Source organism: Lepidochelys olivacea (assembly GCF_965140295.1).
Source record: "Lepidochelys olivacea isolate rLepOli2 genome assembly, chromosome: 16".
NCBI classification, from domain to species: domain Eukaryota; kingdom Metazoa; phylum Chordata; order Testudines; family Cheloniidae; genus Lepidochelys; species Lepidochelys olivacea.
The window spans coordinates 4,605,491-4,623,424 of NC_140426.1; the positions used below are offsets into that span (position 1 = coordinate 4,605,491).

The 17,934-nt window shown below is 49.2% G+C and overlaps 1 protein-coding gene across 1 annotated transcript in view; it reads left to right on the plus strand.

Annotated features, from left to right (window-relative positions):
- Nucleotides 1-10,011: 10,011 nt before the first annotated feature.
- Nucleotides 10,012-17,934, plus strand: part of CCDC183 (coiled-coil domain containing 183) — a gene marked incomplete at its 5' end in the record, with an annotated part of 29,507 nt that continues 21,584 nt past the window's right edge. The window contains 5 exons of the mRNA XM_084650325.1: nucleotides 10,012-10,081; nucleotides 10,868-10,989; nucleotides 12,289-12,366; nucleotides 13,549-13,716; nucleotides 14,741-14,845. Of these exons, the coding sequence (XP_084506451.1) occupies nucleotides 10,012-10,081; nucleotides 10,868-10,989; nucleotides 12,289-12,366; nucleotides 13,549-13,716; nucleotides 14,741-14,845 (543 nt within the window). The remainder of the gene's footprint in view (nucleotides 10,082-10,867; nucleotides 10,990-12,288; nucleotides 12,367-13,548; nucleotides 13,717-14,740; nucleotides 14,846-17,934) is intronic.

The window sequence follows — 17,934 nt, forward strand, 5'->3', positions numbered from 1 at the left end:
TACTCTTCCTACAAAATGTGGCCCATTATCTGAATCAGTTACTTTTGGAGTAAAGTAAACAGTACTAAAACACTACTACTAAACACTACTTCTCGCAACTTTTTGGCAGTGGTCTCTGCAGTATGATTTCTGGTGGGAATCGCCTCCACCCATGAGAAAAGAAATCTACTATCACTAATAAATACTGATTCCCCCTTTGGGTCTTAGGCAATTTATCAATATAATCAACGTGTATTCTACTCCATGGCCCCACAAATTCTTTCGTGCAACAAGGATCCCGAATTCGGTGGTCTATTCCCATCTGCTGCACACCTTATGCAGTTTTTAACAAAGTTTTCTACGTCCTCTTGCGCCTCAGGGCATATTCCAATTGGTTTTATCTTAAAGAGAGTATTCTCTATTCCAGGGGCAGGCAACCTCTGGCACATGTTCCAAAGGCGGCACACGAGCTGATTGTCAGTGACACTCACACTGCCCGGCTCCTGGCCATCGGTCCGGGGGGCTCTGCATTTTAATTTAATTTTAAATGAAGCTTCTTAAATATTTTTAAAACAGTATTTACTTTACATACAATAGTTTACTTATATATTATAGACTTATAGAAAGAGACCTTCTAAAAACATTAAAATGTACGACTGGCACGTGAAACCTTAAATTAGAGCGAATAAATGAAGACTGGGGCACACCACTTCTGAAAGGCTGCCGACCCCTGCTCTATTCCTTGGTGGGCCATAGAGTGACACAGGTTAATAATCTCTTCTCTTTGAAGTTTGTCAGGTAGCCACTTTACCTCTCCTGTTTTCTTATTCACCACATAGCCACCTTGCATATTCCAGTTTCCCCATCTTTCCTCAGGTTTAACCTCCTGTTTTATGGCTTGAGCTCTAGTAACTTCCATAACTCCCAAAAAGAAAAGGAGGACTTGTGGCACCTTAGAGACTAACCAATTTATTTGAGCATAAGCTTTCGTGAGCTACAGCTCACTTCATCGGATGCATCCGATGAAGTGAGCTGTAGCTCACAAAAGCTGTAGCTCACGAAAGCTTATGCTCAAATAAATTGGTTAGTCTCTAAGGTGCCACAAGTACTCCTTTTCTTTTTGCGAATACAGACTAACACGGCTGTTAATCTGAAATAACTCCCAAAGGTTCCTTTGCTGCTAATTTAGCTAATGCATTCACTTTATCATTCCAATGTTTTTCATTCCCTTCCCACTTTTGATGACCTTTAATATGTCTTACTCTTAATTTTCCTGGGTCTTTTTTCAACCAATCATAGATAGATTTCCAATCCTTCTTTTGGACCACATTTTTCCCCTCAGCTGTTTCCCAATTATTCTTTTTCCAAATCCCAATCCAGTATAACAGTCCTTGTTCCACAAAGTCTGAATTCATATAGACATAAAGACAGTCTGCAACATTATTTTTCTGTTTAAGCTGGTCACCAAGAGCTCTGACCTCTGCTCCCTGAGCTGAAGTCAAACTCATAGAATCAGAAATAGTTTCCCCCTCAATTTGAGTTCTCATAGTATGAACTACCGTCTGTAAACCAAACCTCTTTTTCCCTGCGGCTTAACACTTCATCTACCGGGGGTGCTTCTTCAACTAACTTTGATGCAGTTTCTGGAAGTGGGCATTCAGGCTCCTCTCCTTCCGTCAGGAGGGCATATGGTAACATCATTGCTTGCTTGTTATTCTCATAAGTAACATCTCTGCTAGTTAACATCAAGGTCCATTGGGCCATCCTGCTATTGAATACGCCTTTCCCCTGCAGTTTCCCTGGTAAAATATACTTCAGGGGAGAGTGAGGTGTTGCATTAGAATAGCGGCTGGGCCAGCAGTCAAAGCAAAAGCTTCAATGGCCCACACAGCAGCTAAACATTCTCCTTCACAGATCCCAAACTGCTGCTCCGTAGGAGTTAATCTTCTAGACTTGTATGCTACCAGGATTAACTTCCTGTCAATTTCTTGCATCAATACCGCCACTAGACTTCATTGAGTTGCTGCCAACTTAATCACAAATGGCTGGTTTATCTCTGGGAATTTCAAAGCTGGAGTTTGCATCAAGGCTTGTTTTAAATGACAAAAAGCTTTTTCTTGTTCCGGCCCCCAGTCCCGTTCTACTTTCTTTTTTAGTAAACTCCACAAGGGTCCAGTTATAGCAGCAGAATTCCAGGTGTGTTTCCTTAAATAGTTAAACCCTCCTAACATCACCCTCAATGCATGAGAATCCTCTGGCCTTGGTAAATTTCTACCTGAATTCCTTGCTCTCCAAATAATTCACTCTTCTCTGCACTAGTTGGGCTTTCTCTTTGTTAGCCTTGAAAACCGTTTCTTGGATTACTCTTAACACTTTTGTAGTCCACTCAGTCGCCTCCTCTTCAGTGTCCCCCACACTAATCTGTTGTCTACATATGAGGTTTGCTGTAGAGTGAATTTGTGTGGGGGGGTGGAGGGTGAGAAAACCTGGATTTGTGCTGGAAATCACTTTAGATAAGCTATTACCAGCAGGACAGTGGGGTGGGAATAGGTATTGTTTCATATTCTCTGTGTATATATAAAGCCTGCTGCAGTTTCCACGATATGCATCTGAGGAAGTGAGCTGTAGCTCACGAAAGCTTATGCTCTAATAAATTGGTTAGTCTCTAAGGTGCCACAAGTCCTCCTTTTCTTTTTACATATGAGGTGACATTCTCCCGATCCTCTTTGGATAATTGATCCAGCATTCACACCACATGTTGGTGTACAATAGCCGGGGCACCGTGCAGTCCCTGGGGAATTTTTTTAAATAAGTCCTGTCTTCCCTTGAAAGTAAACGCAAAGCAGGCCCAAGAATCGGGATGCAGTCGGTTGGTGAAAAAACAATTTGCCAAATCTGTGACAGAGAGCCATTTAGGGCCCTGTGTTCTTGCCATCACTTGAGGTAGATCTGCTACTGTTCATGCCTGGAGGGGTGCGGGAGGCGGGGCAGCTTTATTAATTTGTCTTAAACCCTCTATCAATCTCCAACCTCCAGAGGCTTTTAATACAGGCCAAATTGGGCTATTGTACGCAGAATTCCCCTTTTCAATCACTCCCTGTTGTTCTAATGATTCGATTATTTTCTTAATTCCTGCCTCTGCTTGCAAAGGATATTTATATTGTCTCTGTGGTGGCACTTCGTCCCCTGTGATTTTACCACATGCTGCTTTATTCTTAATCCATACGTCGGGAAACCTCTTTACCCACATCCTGTTGATCCGGTATAATCTCCTCTACTGCGTCTGCAGCACGTATTCCTGGAGTGTACCCTGCTGTCAGGACACTTTCTGTCCAGCCGAGCACATGCCACAGAACTCCATTCGTTAAATCCAAAACGACCCGATTCCTCTTCAAAAAAGGAGTCCCCAATATTACTGGGTCAGCCGCCTGATCTATCTGAAACATTGATTCTTTACAACAAAAATCCCCCACTCTCTCTGGGTATAGCTACTTCGACTGAATGATACATTTTTCCTATCACTCCTTCCCCAATAAAGGAGGCTGCTGTAATGATCTCTGACACATATCGAGTCAAATCACAACTTCTATTTACAATATTTACACCAGCCCCACTATCCAATAGGACACTTTTGGGTCCATTATCTCCCACAATGACAGTTGTCCTAGGCCTCCCGTTTGAATCCCATCGTACTCTAGTTACCGTCTCCCACTCCTCAGGACCCATTTCCAGGGGGAGCGACTGGTCATCTGGGCTTCCCTGTGGAGCTGGTTTCGCTGAACCCTCAGCTTGCCCAGCTGCAACCTTTTTCTGCTCCTTAAACATTTTTTCTTCCATCCTTTGCGTTTCTCTGGTCAATTCATCAGTTCGTCTCCCATCCCACGTCTCCATGTCTACTCCCTTTTGGGGCTCATTTTGATTATTCCACCCTCTACCTCCTTGAGGTGGGATGTTTTGTCCTCTACCGCAGCCTCTTCCTCTCTCACGGTATCCTGATCGATCAGCATTCTCCTTTGAATACGTTAAAAGGTACTCTGGGTTTCAATCCTTCTACCTGGCTTCCCCCTTTAATTATTCTTTGGCATACTATCCAGTGCTCCAGTGCATCCATAACAGTTAACCCCTCATCCTGGGCTGCTTGGTTCACCAAATTAGTAGACAGCGCTAAAAAATGTCTGTCTAATCCTTTAAACACATCATTCCAAAATTTCCTCTGATTCAAATGAACTGCCATCAAAGAACCATCTGTGACATGTCTGGCAACCTCCAATTTCTCCAGCCAATAACCTTGCAGCTCTGTGTTCTTGGGGAACTAGGGCGCAGTACCCAGCCGGTCTGACTTATGAAAGACCTTCCCCCCTGCAGCCTCTGCTTGAAGCAAAACTGATCAGAAGAAAGACTTACAAAAAGCAATGAAAAGGCCGTGGGAGACACACCTAAACCCCTGGGTTAAGGGTGACAGGATTAAAGAAACTCCCCTAGCCTCATTTACATCAACGATGGGACAAGGAGGCATCTCCATTAGCATATAGAATGGAGAACAGAGATTCCAAGGCAAGAACCGCATGGAACTCTGGGACCAGAAAAGCAGGGAAGCACTGCATGATGGGGGATCTCTGCTCCAGATGTTAATGAACCCACGCCTACACACACCCAGCTCAGTAGTTATCAGACCAATTCTAGTAATAAATCCAAAATAGTGAAGCTCCCTAATTACATTGTGAGCTCCCTCCAAGGAACACCACCCATAGCCAGGGATGATCAGCTCCCATTATCTAACCTGAACAAAACAAGTTTGGGATACTCCCTTGAGCCATCAGTTTTACACAAACAAATCTAGTGTTCTCCCTTGAACCACTGTTGTTTCTCTACAAAAACCCCGACCCATGCTCAAGTGAGTGCTCTGATGCCTGGATCCAAAATCTGCATCAGGTCCATGGGGACTTCAACTTCTCCTGACTGATCATGCTGGGGGCTCTGCCTGTCCCTCAGCTACCACCACCACCTGGGACCCCTGATCGATTCCAGCTTCACGGAGTGGTGAGAACCCAGCTCTCTCTCTCTAGATATAGCCTTCTGACCCTGATTTGCGTGATCCTGATAGTTTTCTAAACCTGACTTTCATAATCAAATTTAAGTTAGATTCAATATTATAACTGTTTTGTTTGCTTGGCTCCCCTATGTTTATTACCTGGCAATAAATAACTTTCATGATTAAGCTGGTTGCTTCTCTCTCTCTCTCCCCCTCGTTGGTGTTCTTTGGTTTCCTCATTCGCTCTGCAGCAACACTCCTCATACCTAAGCTAAAGATCCCTGCAGCGCCGAAAAATCCTGTGGGGTTTGCTCCTCCTGTGGGTTACGACCAGAACAATTGTAACGTGGAAGCGGGGGTAGAGACGTGCTGAACCAGGGACATATGAGGGTGGCAGCTTAGAGGTGCTGTTGGATCCAGCCTGCTGAGTCCTGGGACATATAAGGGGTCAGCTTGGGAGTGCTGATTAACTTGGTCCTTTCAGATGTGCTCTGTTAATGTATCTGTGTTTGTGTGTTCATCTGATTCTGGGGCTGGAAGAACCCAGCCCTGGGGAACCTAGGTCCTCCAGGATAGCTCCATTGGGAGGGAACTTGCAGCAGGGAGAGGTAGAGCTCTGTGTGAGAACACAAGTGTCACAAGCAGTCCATTGATAGAAGTACAGACACCTCCCCCACCCCCAAGAGAGTAACCCTAATAAATGAGCATACCCAAAAGTAACAGGCAAAGCTGGTAACAAATCCCAAAGTTATTCTCTTTAACAGGTAATCCCTGGGTGAATCTCCAGGCTTCATGTAATCTGCACTGGTTAACACCTTCATGGGTCTTTGACCTGTCTCTTTCCCTAACAGCATAATAAATCATGGTATCAGATGTTGTGCTTCTGGCTGCCTGTCCAAAGCATTTTTCACTCTATCTACTGCCTGTCTAATCTCTCCAGTGGTAGCTGCCCTGATTAACCTATAACATTCACTCATATTTAAATTCTCTGTTCCTCCTAATTCTGCCCACTGTACTAGCCATGTGGCTAAATTTTTCATATTCACTGGGCCTACTGACTTTACCATCAATTGTAAGTCTGATGAACTAGCAAGGATTATTTGTGTCTGCTCTGACTGTATCTCCCCCGCTGCATCCTTAATGGTTGATCTCGGTTCTCTCGCTGCTACAGACTTTCCTGGCTTAGGCTCTCCCGAACAGTTTCTTATTTCTTCCCTCAACATAGTATAAAGCCCCTCTCAATGTTGGCCAAATTCCCTTTTCTCTTGACCCCCCTCACAAATCCTCTCCATACCAAATATCATTGGAATCCAAATCCAAATCTCTCTCTTTCTAACATACAGCCACAACTTGCAGCTCCTGTGTTTGCTCTTGCTTTTTCAATGCTGCTATAGTTTTCTGGCACCAACAGTGAGAAATGCTTGCGATCGCCTCTTCCTTTTCCTTAGAGAAATCTCGCATTAACTGTTTCATTCCTGTCACTTAATGATCTAATTTATCTTTGTCTCCTTTAATCTTTTCCCAATCCATCATTCTTTTCTCCAATTCCCTATTTTGTTTCCCCATTAGTTCTGAGTTTGCATTATCTGTGCTTGCCTCACTTCCCGTTCCATATTTTCCTGGCAAGTTTTAAAATTCTCTTGTAATGTTTGCAACTCTTCACAGATTTCCCCCTTACACGCAATTACCTTTTTTACAGGTTGCTACAACAGCCATACCACAGCCGTTTGCTTTTTACTGGCATTAGGCTTGTACAGCTGTACATATTTCTCAAACCTGTTCTCTAAGGTATCAAATGTTACATCTGGTTCCACCGCACCTTCCATCCAAGACCATGTCCCAAATGCAATAATCTCCTTCTCTAACAGAGAAGGGACTTTAACTTTAGTCCACTGGGGTGCCTCTTCCACTCCTTCACTTCTCTTCTTAAACAGTGTTTTAAACATTATTACACTAACACCACGTGGTATCTCACACGTTTTTTTTTTCTCACACATTTCACAAATAAAGAATCACCCTTATTAGTCTTAAATAAGGACTCCCCCAACATTGTAAGACCCCATCTCGAAATCCGGCACTCCTTAATATCTCTCTCCCCTCTGCATTCTCCACCACTTGTTAGACCCGCAATAGAGGTCTTCCTAGGGGATACAGGAGCAAGCAGATACTGGACACGGTGTTAGTATATAATACTCTAAATCAGGGGTCGGCAGCCTTTCAGAAGTGGGGTGCCAAGTCTTCATTTATTCATTCTAATTTAAGGTTTCACACGCCAGTCGTACATTTTAATGTTTTTAGAAGGTCTCTTTCTATAAGTCTATAATATATAACTAAACTATTGTTGTACGTAAAGTAAATACTGTTTTAACAATATTTAAGAAGCTTCATTTAAAATTAAATTAAAATGCAGAGCCCCCCGGAGCGGTGGCCAGGACCCAGGCAGCATGAGTGCCCCTGAAAATCCGCTCGCGTGCCGCCTTCAGCACACGTGCCCTAGGTTGCCTGCCCCTGCTCTAAATGCTCTTTATTGATTACAAAACAAACCTTACTCACTCCGCATTCACGCCCCAAACATACTATACCAGAGTCCAAAGGTCAGAATGGTCCCATTGGCCAGTCAAGGTTCCTTCCATCAGGATAGGATCATAAGTTGCGGGAAGCTGGCGAAAACCACATCTATATCCACACGGGACTTTGGATCAATAAACGACTCCGATTTGCAGAAATCATAGGCACCCATTTATAGTCCATTCTGTCGCATCATCGGTTCTTTGCCTTTGTTTACTAGGCCTTCTACCCACACAATTCCAAAGAGACAATCCTAGGCGGGCCGCCATGATCCCAGGTGTGCCATTTCCTCCAATTCTTATACAATTTTATATCAGTCCAGCTGGTGTTATTTCCTTTTCTGATGATTTTCCATATTTTTCTCAGAACATAAGATTGTTTTTGCTCAGAGTTCTAATAGTCCTTGACCTTAAGTCCTTGCTTTGGTTGCTAACTTGCAATGCACGCATTCATGTCAAGCACGCGTCACTCATACCAGGCCACAATGACCTATAACATATTACATGGATATATGAATCACAATGTATATATATATATCCCAACACCCTGAAGACCTTAGACTTCAAGAGGAGACAGTCTCACTCAATATAGGGAAGACTAAAGTGCTCTATCAACCTGCTTCAAGCCTTGCACATGACCCACCACAAATCTCCCTCGAGGGTCAGACTTTGGAGACAGTTGAGCACTTTTGCTACCTCTGTAGCCAACTTTCTCAAAATGCAAAAATCGAGAATGAGATCCAGCACATGATCTAGTGCTCAAATGCTTCCTTTGGGAAATTGCTCCGATGCGTTTTCATGGACTGTGACCTACAGCAGGACACCAGGATCCAGGTCTATAAGACAATTGTTGTTCCTACACTCCCCTATGGATGCGAAACCTGGGTGACCTATCGACAGCACCACAAGAGTCTGGAGAGGTATCACCAAGGATGCCTCCAGAAGATCCTTTTCATCAAGTGGCAAAATCGCCACACTAACGCCAGCATCCTTCACTGAAGCCAATGTCACCAGCAGTGAAGCAATGATTCTTATGCACGAACTTCGCTGGGCTGCACATTGTGTGCAGATGCCAGACTCTCGCCTCTCAAAACCAGTCCTCTACTCTCAGCTCACCCATAGTCAAAGATCCTGTGGTGGTCAGAGGAAATGCTACAAAGGCACACTGAAAGTGTATCTTAAGAAAACTGATGTGGACATCACAAGCTGGGAGGAGCAAGCCACCAACCGACCCCAATGGCGCCATATCCTCCATCAGGCAGTGGCCTGCTTTGTGGAGAAGCGTCTTGTCCTTGAAGCTGAAAAGAGAAAGAGGAGGAAGGAAAAAGAAATAACTTTCTCCTCGCAAGCCACTGGCCTGCCACAAAATGTCTGTACCTACTGTGGGTGGATTTGCGGTTCCAGGATCAGACTCCTGAGTCATTTCAGGACCCATATGCAAATCTGTGGTATAGATCATCCTCGAATCAAGGGATTGCCAATCATCAAAAACCAGATGCTTGCTTGGAAGTTCATGTCCTGCACATGAACTTGGCAAAGGCGTAGCTCGCGTTGCTGCAACACAGGCACTCCCAGGAAGTCCTAGGCCCTGGGTATTCATGTAAACACGTTCTGGAAGGCAAGCCCAGGTCCACCCCAGCACACAGGTGTGATATAAGCACAATCCTGGGAGCTGGCACAGGAACACACGACCCAAGTAAGACAAGGATGGGAGGACAGGCTGATGGATGAACTTGTTTGTATCGATGTGTGGAAGGAGCAGCCGCTGGAGGGGCACCCGTGTCCAGCTGAGGGGGCAGCAGACAGTCCCGCTGCTGGCTGATCTGGTCCATTGTCATGGGCATACATGTGCTAGTGTCCCTGTAACCAGGGAGCCAGGGTCCTAGGGCCGTGCTCCGTTGACAATAAACCTGGCCAAGGCCTTTGCCACCGAACAAAGGGGGGACGAACAAAGCTCAGTGGTTTGAGCATTGGCCTGCTAAACCCAGGGTTGTGAGTTCAATCCTTGAGGGGGCCGTTTAGGGATCTGGGGCAAAAATTGGGGATTGGTCCTGCTTTGAGCAGGGGGTTGGACTAGATGACCTCCTGAGGTCCCTTCTAACCCTGATAGTCTATGATTCTATGAACCCAGTCTGTGGTCTTTCTAGGTAGTGTTATTGAGGCCTGTCGGACCAGCTCCCTGTGCAGGCTGTGACAGCACGCAAAGAGAACACACACGCACCCAACTGCCACCACTGAGAACCCAGTGGTGCGTGACTGTGTCACAAAGATCCTCCTGATGTCACAGTACAAGGACAATAGAAAAGCTGATTCTAAAGGCAGATCTCTCTCCTGCTCAGCGGCTGGTGGGAGGAGGGGGCTAGAAGTGTCTCCAGGCAGGGACCCAAAGTCTGAGTGACTGTGACAGGATACTCTCTGCCTCATTCTGCCACCATGAAGTTCCAGAGGAAGAGGGACATCAAGCAGCAGATCCGGGAGCTGCGTGCCATCATCTCACTGCAAGGTGATGCTCTCTTTCTTGGCCAGGCTGTGACAGGCTGGAGTGAAAAGCCTTCCTGAGCCCGTCAAGCTGCCAGGACCCAGGAGCCAAGTGCAATCCTAGGCAGCAGGTCCGATGAGGTTGTAGCTGGGTTTGCAGCAGGCTCCAGAAAGGGCTCAGATGAGATGTGGGAGAAGAAAACCCCACAGATATTGATGAGCTGGGAGATGGGGGTGGGCATGGAGGTCTAGTGACCAATAACCCTCAGTGATGCCTGATGGGCATTGTGAGCCTTTAGAAATATGGGTCCAAATCCTGGCTGCCTAACACTTATGGACACACACCAGAAATCCCCTGGGCAGAGGGAGGTCTGGGTCCTGCAAAAAAACTCAGAGAGGCTGCTGTGCTGGCCCTCGGTGAAAGGAGCTGTTGAGGGGCACCCCAGACTGGGAGTCACCTGCCCAAAATCTGGGCTGGGGCTGCTGTAGGTCAGACCACGGGTGCATGGGGCTGTCTGGCTTCTGCAGCAGCAATGTGTGGCTGGCTGAGGATGCAGAATTTGGCCTCTACAATGGAAATCCCAAGATGTTTCCATAGAATTATCCAATCCAGAAGGGGTGGGGGTTAAACGTGGAGCCAGATCCTCAGCTGGTCACCTCAGTGACATGCCCTGGGCACCAATTCTGTGACGGTGAGTTCCACCCACTTGCAGCGGAGCATGCAGTGCCAGGCCTTCCCCGTCAGAGCCTGGCGCATCGTGGCGAGGGACCTGGGTCTGCCCTTTGACTGAAATCCTCAGTTTACCTCTAGAACAAGGGAAGAAGCTTTTTGCACATTCGACGGAGGAGAAGCTCACTCAGAACAAAGGGCTCATCAGCTTCCTTCGCGAGAATGTGCACAAGGAGATGTGCACCCTGGGCGTGGCTCAGAAGGTACCCACGCCCCCAGCCGGGGCATTGCTCTGCCAGCGCCTGGCTCTGCCCTCATGCCAAGGGGCAAGCTTGCTAAGCCTAACCCGGAGAGCCATCAGGGTGTGTGCAATCCCTGAGCCCCAGCACCCCAAACTGCTCCAGCTGAGGCTCTCCAACACTGTGCAGGTCTGAGCGGATTCACCTTCCACCCCCGGGGCCAGCAGGAGACAAAGGGAAATACCATTCAGTACTGGTACTGCTGCCTGGATCCCCTCCTGCCCCCTTGGTCCCTGTTCTCCTGCCCCAACACCCAGCTTTGCAGCCCCCCGGGCCCCCTGCCCACCCCAGCCTGCCCCTCTGCTCTTCATCCCCCCAAACCCTGCTCCCAGCCTTGGGCATCTCTCCCCTGGACTCCCTCAGCCACCTCGCTGCCCAGCCAGGGCTGCTACTAACCCCCGTCCTGCCCATGTCACGCACTTCCCCAGCTCCGTGCACTGCCCCCGCTGTGCCCCCCAGCACAGGCAGGCTGCTTCTCCCAGGGAGGCCCTGGCCAGCTCTCCTCCTGCTCCCCTCCCTCCGTGCCCCCTTTGGATCCTTCTCCCCATCATCCTTGTGCTGCCTTCCAGGCTCCCCTGCCCACAATGCTGACCTCCCCCAGTAGTGACCTGTGTGTGCTCCCAGGGTCTGAGCTTCTCCCACTGGCTCTGCAGTGCAGTGTGAGCTCCGTGGGGCAGGGCTGTTTCTTCATGGGCCAGCTACAGCTGCCCCAAGCAGCTCTGCCCCTTGGACATTGAAAACTGGCCTGCTAGTCAGAACTGGGCTGGCTACAGGGGGCAGTATGGCCTAGCAGTCTGAGTAAAAACGGGGGCCCAGGAATTCCTGAGTATTAAGCCAAGCTCTGACAATCTCACTTGCTGTGAGATCTTGGGCAAGTCACTATGGCATAGTTTGGGGCATCTGTGCTTTGGGCCCCAACATGATCTATCCTGGGCCTGGTTTCCAGAGGCACTGAGTGCTGAGAGCACCCACACTAGTCAGCCGGGGGCGTGGAAGTTCAGCCCCTCTGAAAGGCAGGTTCTAGCTGTCTCAGGAGGGGAAGCCAAAAATTGAGGCCCCTAAAATGTGTGGACACTTTCGCCTTACCCTGCCTTGCTTTCAGCCATTGGCAGCTGAGGATGCTCCCGTAGCTGGGGGTTGGGAGGGAGGTCAGCCCTTGCCTGGGAATAATGCATTAACAATTACTGTGTGCGGATGCACTCACAAATTATTAGAAGTAGAACTTTGATCCCAAGTTTCTCTCTGCTCCTCTCCTGCCCACAGTATGACAAGGTGACGATTTCCCGGGCATGCTGGGAGCAAAAGCGCTTGAAGATGCATTTAGCCAGGAGCACCGTGGAGGTAATTGGCAGAGCACACACCCAGTCTGTCTGGCATTTACTGCCCAGTGACAGAGCAGAGAAAATGGGGGAAAGAGGACTGGAGGTGGCCCTAAAGGAAATTGTCCCTCTCAGTGATTGATATGCCATCAAACCTCTGCTCCAGGGGACTGTACTGTAGTGAGTTGGGGAGTGTGTGTGCATGTGTGAACACACTCATGTGTGTCCCACCACCCTGTGCTGGATGGAATCAGAACTGCTCGACTGTGTGCCATAGACCCTATACTGCTAACAATTACTGGAGATTCTCCTCTAGCTCAGGTGGCAAGGCCTTTGTTTCTGGAGCAGGAGGGTCTGTGCTATTGTCACAGAGAAGATCTCTGAACAGTGGCAGTGTGCAGCAGAGACCCCAGGGAAGGTTCATGTGGCTCCCTTGTGTTACAATGTGTTCCTGCCAGTCACACCAGCTACTGTCAGTTCAAAGGCTTGTCACCGTGACGTACTGCCCCAGTGCTGTCCTCACCCTAGCTAGGGACCTTCCCTTCCTGCTGGATTCAAGACATGCCAGAGGTTAACATGGGAGCAGCAAGGGCTACAGCATCAGCTCAGCTGGGGCCCTCACTGCTGGCAGATCAGCGGTCACTTCCAGCCCCAGTGGCCCTGTTTTCCCTTGGCAGGAGCAGCACCAGGGAGAGGAGAGGGATTCTGGGGGCACAGGTGTGTACTACTGATTCCAGGCTTTGGTGGGATTAGAGCATCAGACTTTTCCACTGACTTTCAGACCCAGATCTGCATTCCGCAAAGAGCCCCTGCATGGATTCTTACCTGGTGTGTCACAGCTTGCATGAGCTCCAGTGACGGGTCCCACTCTTTACACTGGGCCAAACCCACACCCCAGAGCCCAGATCTCCCAGCCTGCACCCAGCAGGACTCCAGCTCGAGGCTCTGTCTGACATCGATCTTAGGGCTTATCCTGCTCCTGTCACTGTGGTATCTGGGCACCTGCCATGCACAATCAGCAGCTATTGTGGCCATCACCTCATCCCTGGCTCTCCTCCCTTTGGGATCTCTGCCTATCGCCAGGCTGCCTTTGGGCTGGCTGAGGGTGGGGTGGTTCAGAAGCTCACTTGGGGCCAAGCCCTCTGCAGGCTGCTCGTGGGTGAGCCCACCCAGTGCTCCCTGAGTGCCACTGTGTCTCTTTCAGGCCGCCCGAGAGAAGCTGCAAAACTCCATCTTTGACAGAATGAACGAGCACAATGTGCTGCTGTACGAGGTGAAGAAGCGGGGCGGGATGCTGGAGGGGCTGCAGAGAAAGCTGCGACACCTGGCAGACATGGAAGGAGTGGACAGACAGGGCCAGATACAACAGCAGGTGATAAGGGCTCAGCTCCAGTGGAAGACTGTGCATGCCAGAAATCTGTGGTAATAGCAATGGGCCAGGTCCCGGGAAGGGCTGTGAACTTACAGGTCCAACTGACTTCAGTTGGACCGGCAGGGGCATGGGCATCTCTGGAACCAGCCCAAGATGTGGCTTTTTTGGATGATGGTTAGCTCTGGACAGTCCCCATGTCCTTCCCAGTTTTCATGGGCACTCATACCCATCCAAGCACACTCATGCATGTGCACACTTAGGCCATACATGCACCTGTGTGCTCACTTGCACTTCTGCACCGTGAAGGCCCCACATCACAGGGACCTTGTTCCAGCTGCAGAGGCCTGGATGAGGAACCCCCTGGGGAGTCCATCTCCAATTCTAGTTCAGCCAGAGGGGTGGCCACAGAGTGACCCCAGACCTTCCCCTGGCTGCAGAGACTGACCCCAGTCCTTCCACTGCACCGCTAGTACCACAAAGTCCGCAGCGGAAGAGAACCTGGGCCCAGTACAAACTAACCTACTAATGCTACTGGGCAGGAGCAGCAAAGAGAGGAGATGAAAGGCAGGTCTGAAGCCCCATTTCCTGGGCTCATGCACCCAGAAGTTCCCAGGCTGGCTGCCCTGCTCTGTACACCAGCAGCATGCAGCCTTCCCACTGTCACCCCTAGCTGGAATCCATTATCAGTATCCCTCCTGTCCCCTGTAGCCGCCAGAAGAAAGGAGCTCACACAGTCAGTGGCCTCTCATGGGGAGGATGCTGGGCTTCAGTCCATGGCTAAGGGCAATGCAGCCTGGAAGAATCCTAACCTACCAGAGGAGAGCCCCGGGGCTGTGTCAAAAAGAGATTTTAAATGAATATAAGTCTACTGGAGCACCAAACCAATTGGCCCTCCCCATTCCTGAGGGCTCTGCAGCCCTAGCCAGCCAGCCCCAGGGCTCTGAGTTGGCCCATCTGGTCCCCAGGAGCAGTCTCATGTTCCAGGCAACCCAGCAAAGCGACACAAGATCCTTCTCTGTTGCAGGTGATTCGTCAGCTGGAGAATAACACAGAGAAAATGCTTATGAAAATCAGGACTGGTGAAAAGATTTATTATCTGTATCTGAAGATGATTGATTTCCTGAAGGATGTGAGCCTCCTCCCCCCACCATATGATCTCCCCAGGCTACCGTATGCCCCAAACAGGGTCATAATGCCACCTTAGGGCCCCACCCTTTGCCACTGGTGTGGGCAGGATCAAGCTCTAATTCGTTAATTTAGAGCAAAACAGTTGTGGGATGGGACTAGAACCCAACTCATGGACCATGGAGTAGCATAAAGGAGCAGGTCCAGGCATTGGCCAGAGGGGATCACTCAAGACAACCCCTTGTCCACCTGGAAATTAGGTGCCAGGTGCATTGTTTAAGAGAAGCTGATTGCACTAATGATCTTGCTGTGCTGGGTCTGCTTTGCGGCTAGAGATAAACCAGCCATAGTGTTCAGCTGTAAACTGCAACTTCCCCACAGCTCCTGGGTGTTTGGATCCAGAGTCTTGGCTCAAGCCAGTCTCTACCTGGAATCATAGAATCATAGAATATCAGGGGTGGAAGGGACCTCAGGAGGTCATCTAGTCCAACCCCCTCCTCAAAGCAGGACCAATCCCCAACTAAAGCATCCCAGCCAGGGCTTTGTCAAGCCTGACCTTAAAAATATCTAAGGAAGGAGATTCCACCACCTCCCTAGGTAACGCATTCCAGTGTTTCACCACCCTCCTAGTGAAATAGTCTTTCCTAATATCCAACCTAAACCTCCCCCACTGCAACTTGAGACCATTACTCCTCGTTCTATCATCAGCTACCACTGAGAACAGTCTAGAGCCATCCTCTTTGGAACCCCCTTTCAGGTAGTTGAAAGCAGCTATCAAATCCCCCCTCATTCTTCTCTTCTGCAGGCTAAACAATCCCAGCTCCCTCAGCCTCTCCTCAGAAGTCATGTGTTCCAGTCCCCTAATCATTTTTGTTGCCCTCCGCTGGACTCCAATTTTTCCACATCCTTCTTGTAGTGTGGGGCCCAAAACTGGACACAGTACTCCAGATGAGGCCTCACCAACGTCGAATAGAGGGGAACGATCACGTCCCTCGATCTGCTGGCAATGCCCCTACATATACATCCCAAAATGCCATTGGCCTTCTTGGCAACAAGGGCACACTGTTGACTCATATCCAGCTTCTCGTCCACTGTAACCCCGAGGTCCTTTTCTGCAGAACTGCTGCCGAGCCATTCGGTCCCTAGTATGTAGCGGTGCATTGGATTCTTCCGTCCTAAGTGCAGGACTCTGCACTTCTCCTTGTTGAACTTCATCAGATTTCTTTGGCCCAATCCTCTAATTTGTCTAGGGCCCTCTGTATCCTATCCCTACCCTCCAGCGTATCTACCTCTCCTCCCAGTTTAGTGTCATCTGCAAACTTGCTGAGGGTGCAATCCACACCATCCTCCAGATCATTAATGAAGATATTGAAGAAAACCGGCCCCAGGACCGACCCTTGGGGCACTCCACTTGATACCGGCTGCCAACTAGACATGGAGTCATTGATCACTACCCGTTGAGTCCGACAATCTAGCCAACTTTCTATCCACCTTATAGTCCATTCATCCAGCCCATACTTCTTTAACTTGCTGACAAGAATACTGTGGGAGACTGTGTCAAAAGCTTTGCTAAAGTCAAGGAACAACACGTCCACCGCTTTCCCCTCATCCACAGAGCCAGTTATCTCGTCATAAAAGGCAATTAGATTAGTCAGGCATGCCTTGCCCTTGGTGAATCCATGCTGACTGTTCCTGATCACTTTCCTCTCCTCTAAGTGCTTCAGAATTGATTCCTTGAGGACCTGCTCCATGATTTTTCCAGGGACTGAGGTGAGGCTGACTGGCCTGTAGTTCCCAGGATCCTCCTTCTTCCCTTTTTTAAAGATGGGCACTACATTAGCCTTTTTCCAGTCGTCCGGGACCTCCCCCGATCGCCATGAGTTTTCAAAGATAATGGCCAATGGCTCTGCAATGACATCCGCCAACTCCTTTAGCACTCTCAGATGCAGCGCATCCGGCCCCATGGACTTGTGCTGGTCCAGTGAGAATCATCTCACTGAGAGCAGCTCCTGTCTCCTGGACCACAGCCTTATCCCTGGGAGTTGGCTCTGGGATTTACAGGCCCAGATATGTGAGATGGCTTCCCTTTCCAAGCCCCATGCTGGCCCTCTTTGGAGGGCTGCCACCTTTCTAATGGCTGGTAATCAGACACCCGAGGCCCCGCCTCCTGCCCTGACTCTTCCTTCCAAGGCCCTGACCCTCTTCGCCTCTTCCCCCAAGGCTCCGCCCTGCTCCACCTCTTCCCTCGAGGCCCTGCCCCTTCTCTGCCTCTTCCCCCAAGGCCCTGCCCCTGAGCACCATGTGCCGCCACAAACTGCAGGAGGCAGCGGCGGCAGCTGCTGCTGAGCTGCCTCCTTCCTTCTACCTCGGGTTGCCACCTTCTTCACAGATCAAAACATCGGACACCAGGGCCTGTCCAATGGCACCGAGACACACGAGCTGAAACCCGGATTGTCTGGGAGAAAACCGGACGGGTGGCAAACCTCTCTCTTTGGAGAAGCTGCCTATTGTCCTTACATGTCTCCACAGTAGGGTGCAAGCTGGGGCTGCCAGAACAATAACATGATTGGCGCGTGTTTGGAAAAGCCGCAGTCCTGCTGATGTGTTTTCATTCTGGATTGAGAGCTTTAGAATTGGGGAATATGGTGAAGTCAGCAGATCATAATAGGCTCATCTTGGGAAAGGCATTTTTGGTCTAAAAGGCAATCAGACATTCATGTCCTGGGAAGTCACCAATGTTGAATGTCGGTGTAAACAGTGTCTTGTTAAAAAATCCAAGCAATGCATGTTACCAGTTTGTGTCGATAAATGCAGACATCTCTGAGATTCAGTGTGCCGAGAACAGTCCACGCAGTGGTGTGGAGACAAATCTGCAGTGTGCAGTCCATGCAGTGCTGCGGTGAGGAATCAGCACTGTGCAAGCCATGCAATGCTGCGGTGAGGAATCTGCAGTGTGCAGTCCATGCAGTGCTGTGGTGAGGAATCACCACTGTGCAAGCCATGCAATGCTGCGGTGAGGAATCAGCAGTGTGCAGTCCACGCAGTACTGCGGTGAGGAATCTGCAGTGTGCAAGCCATGCAATGCTGCAGTGA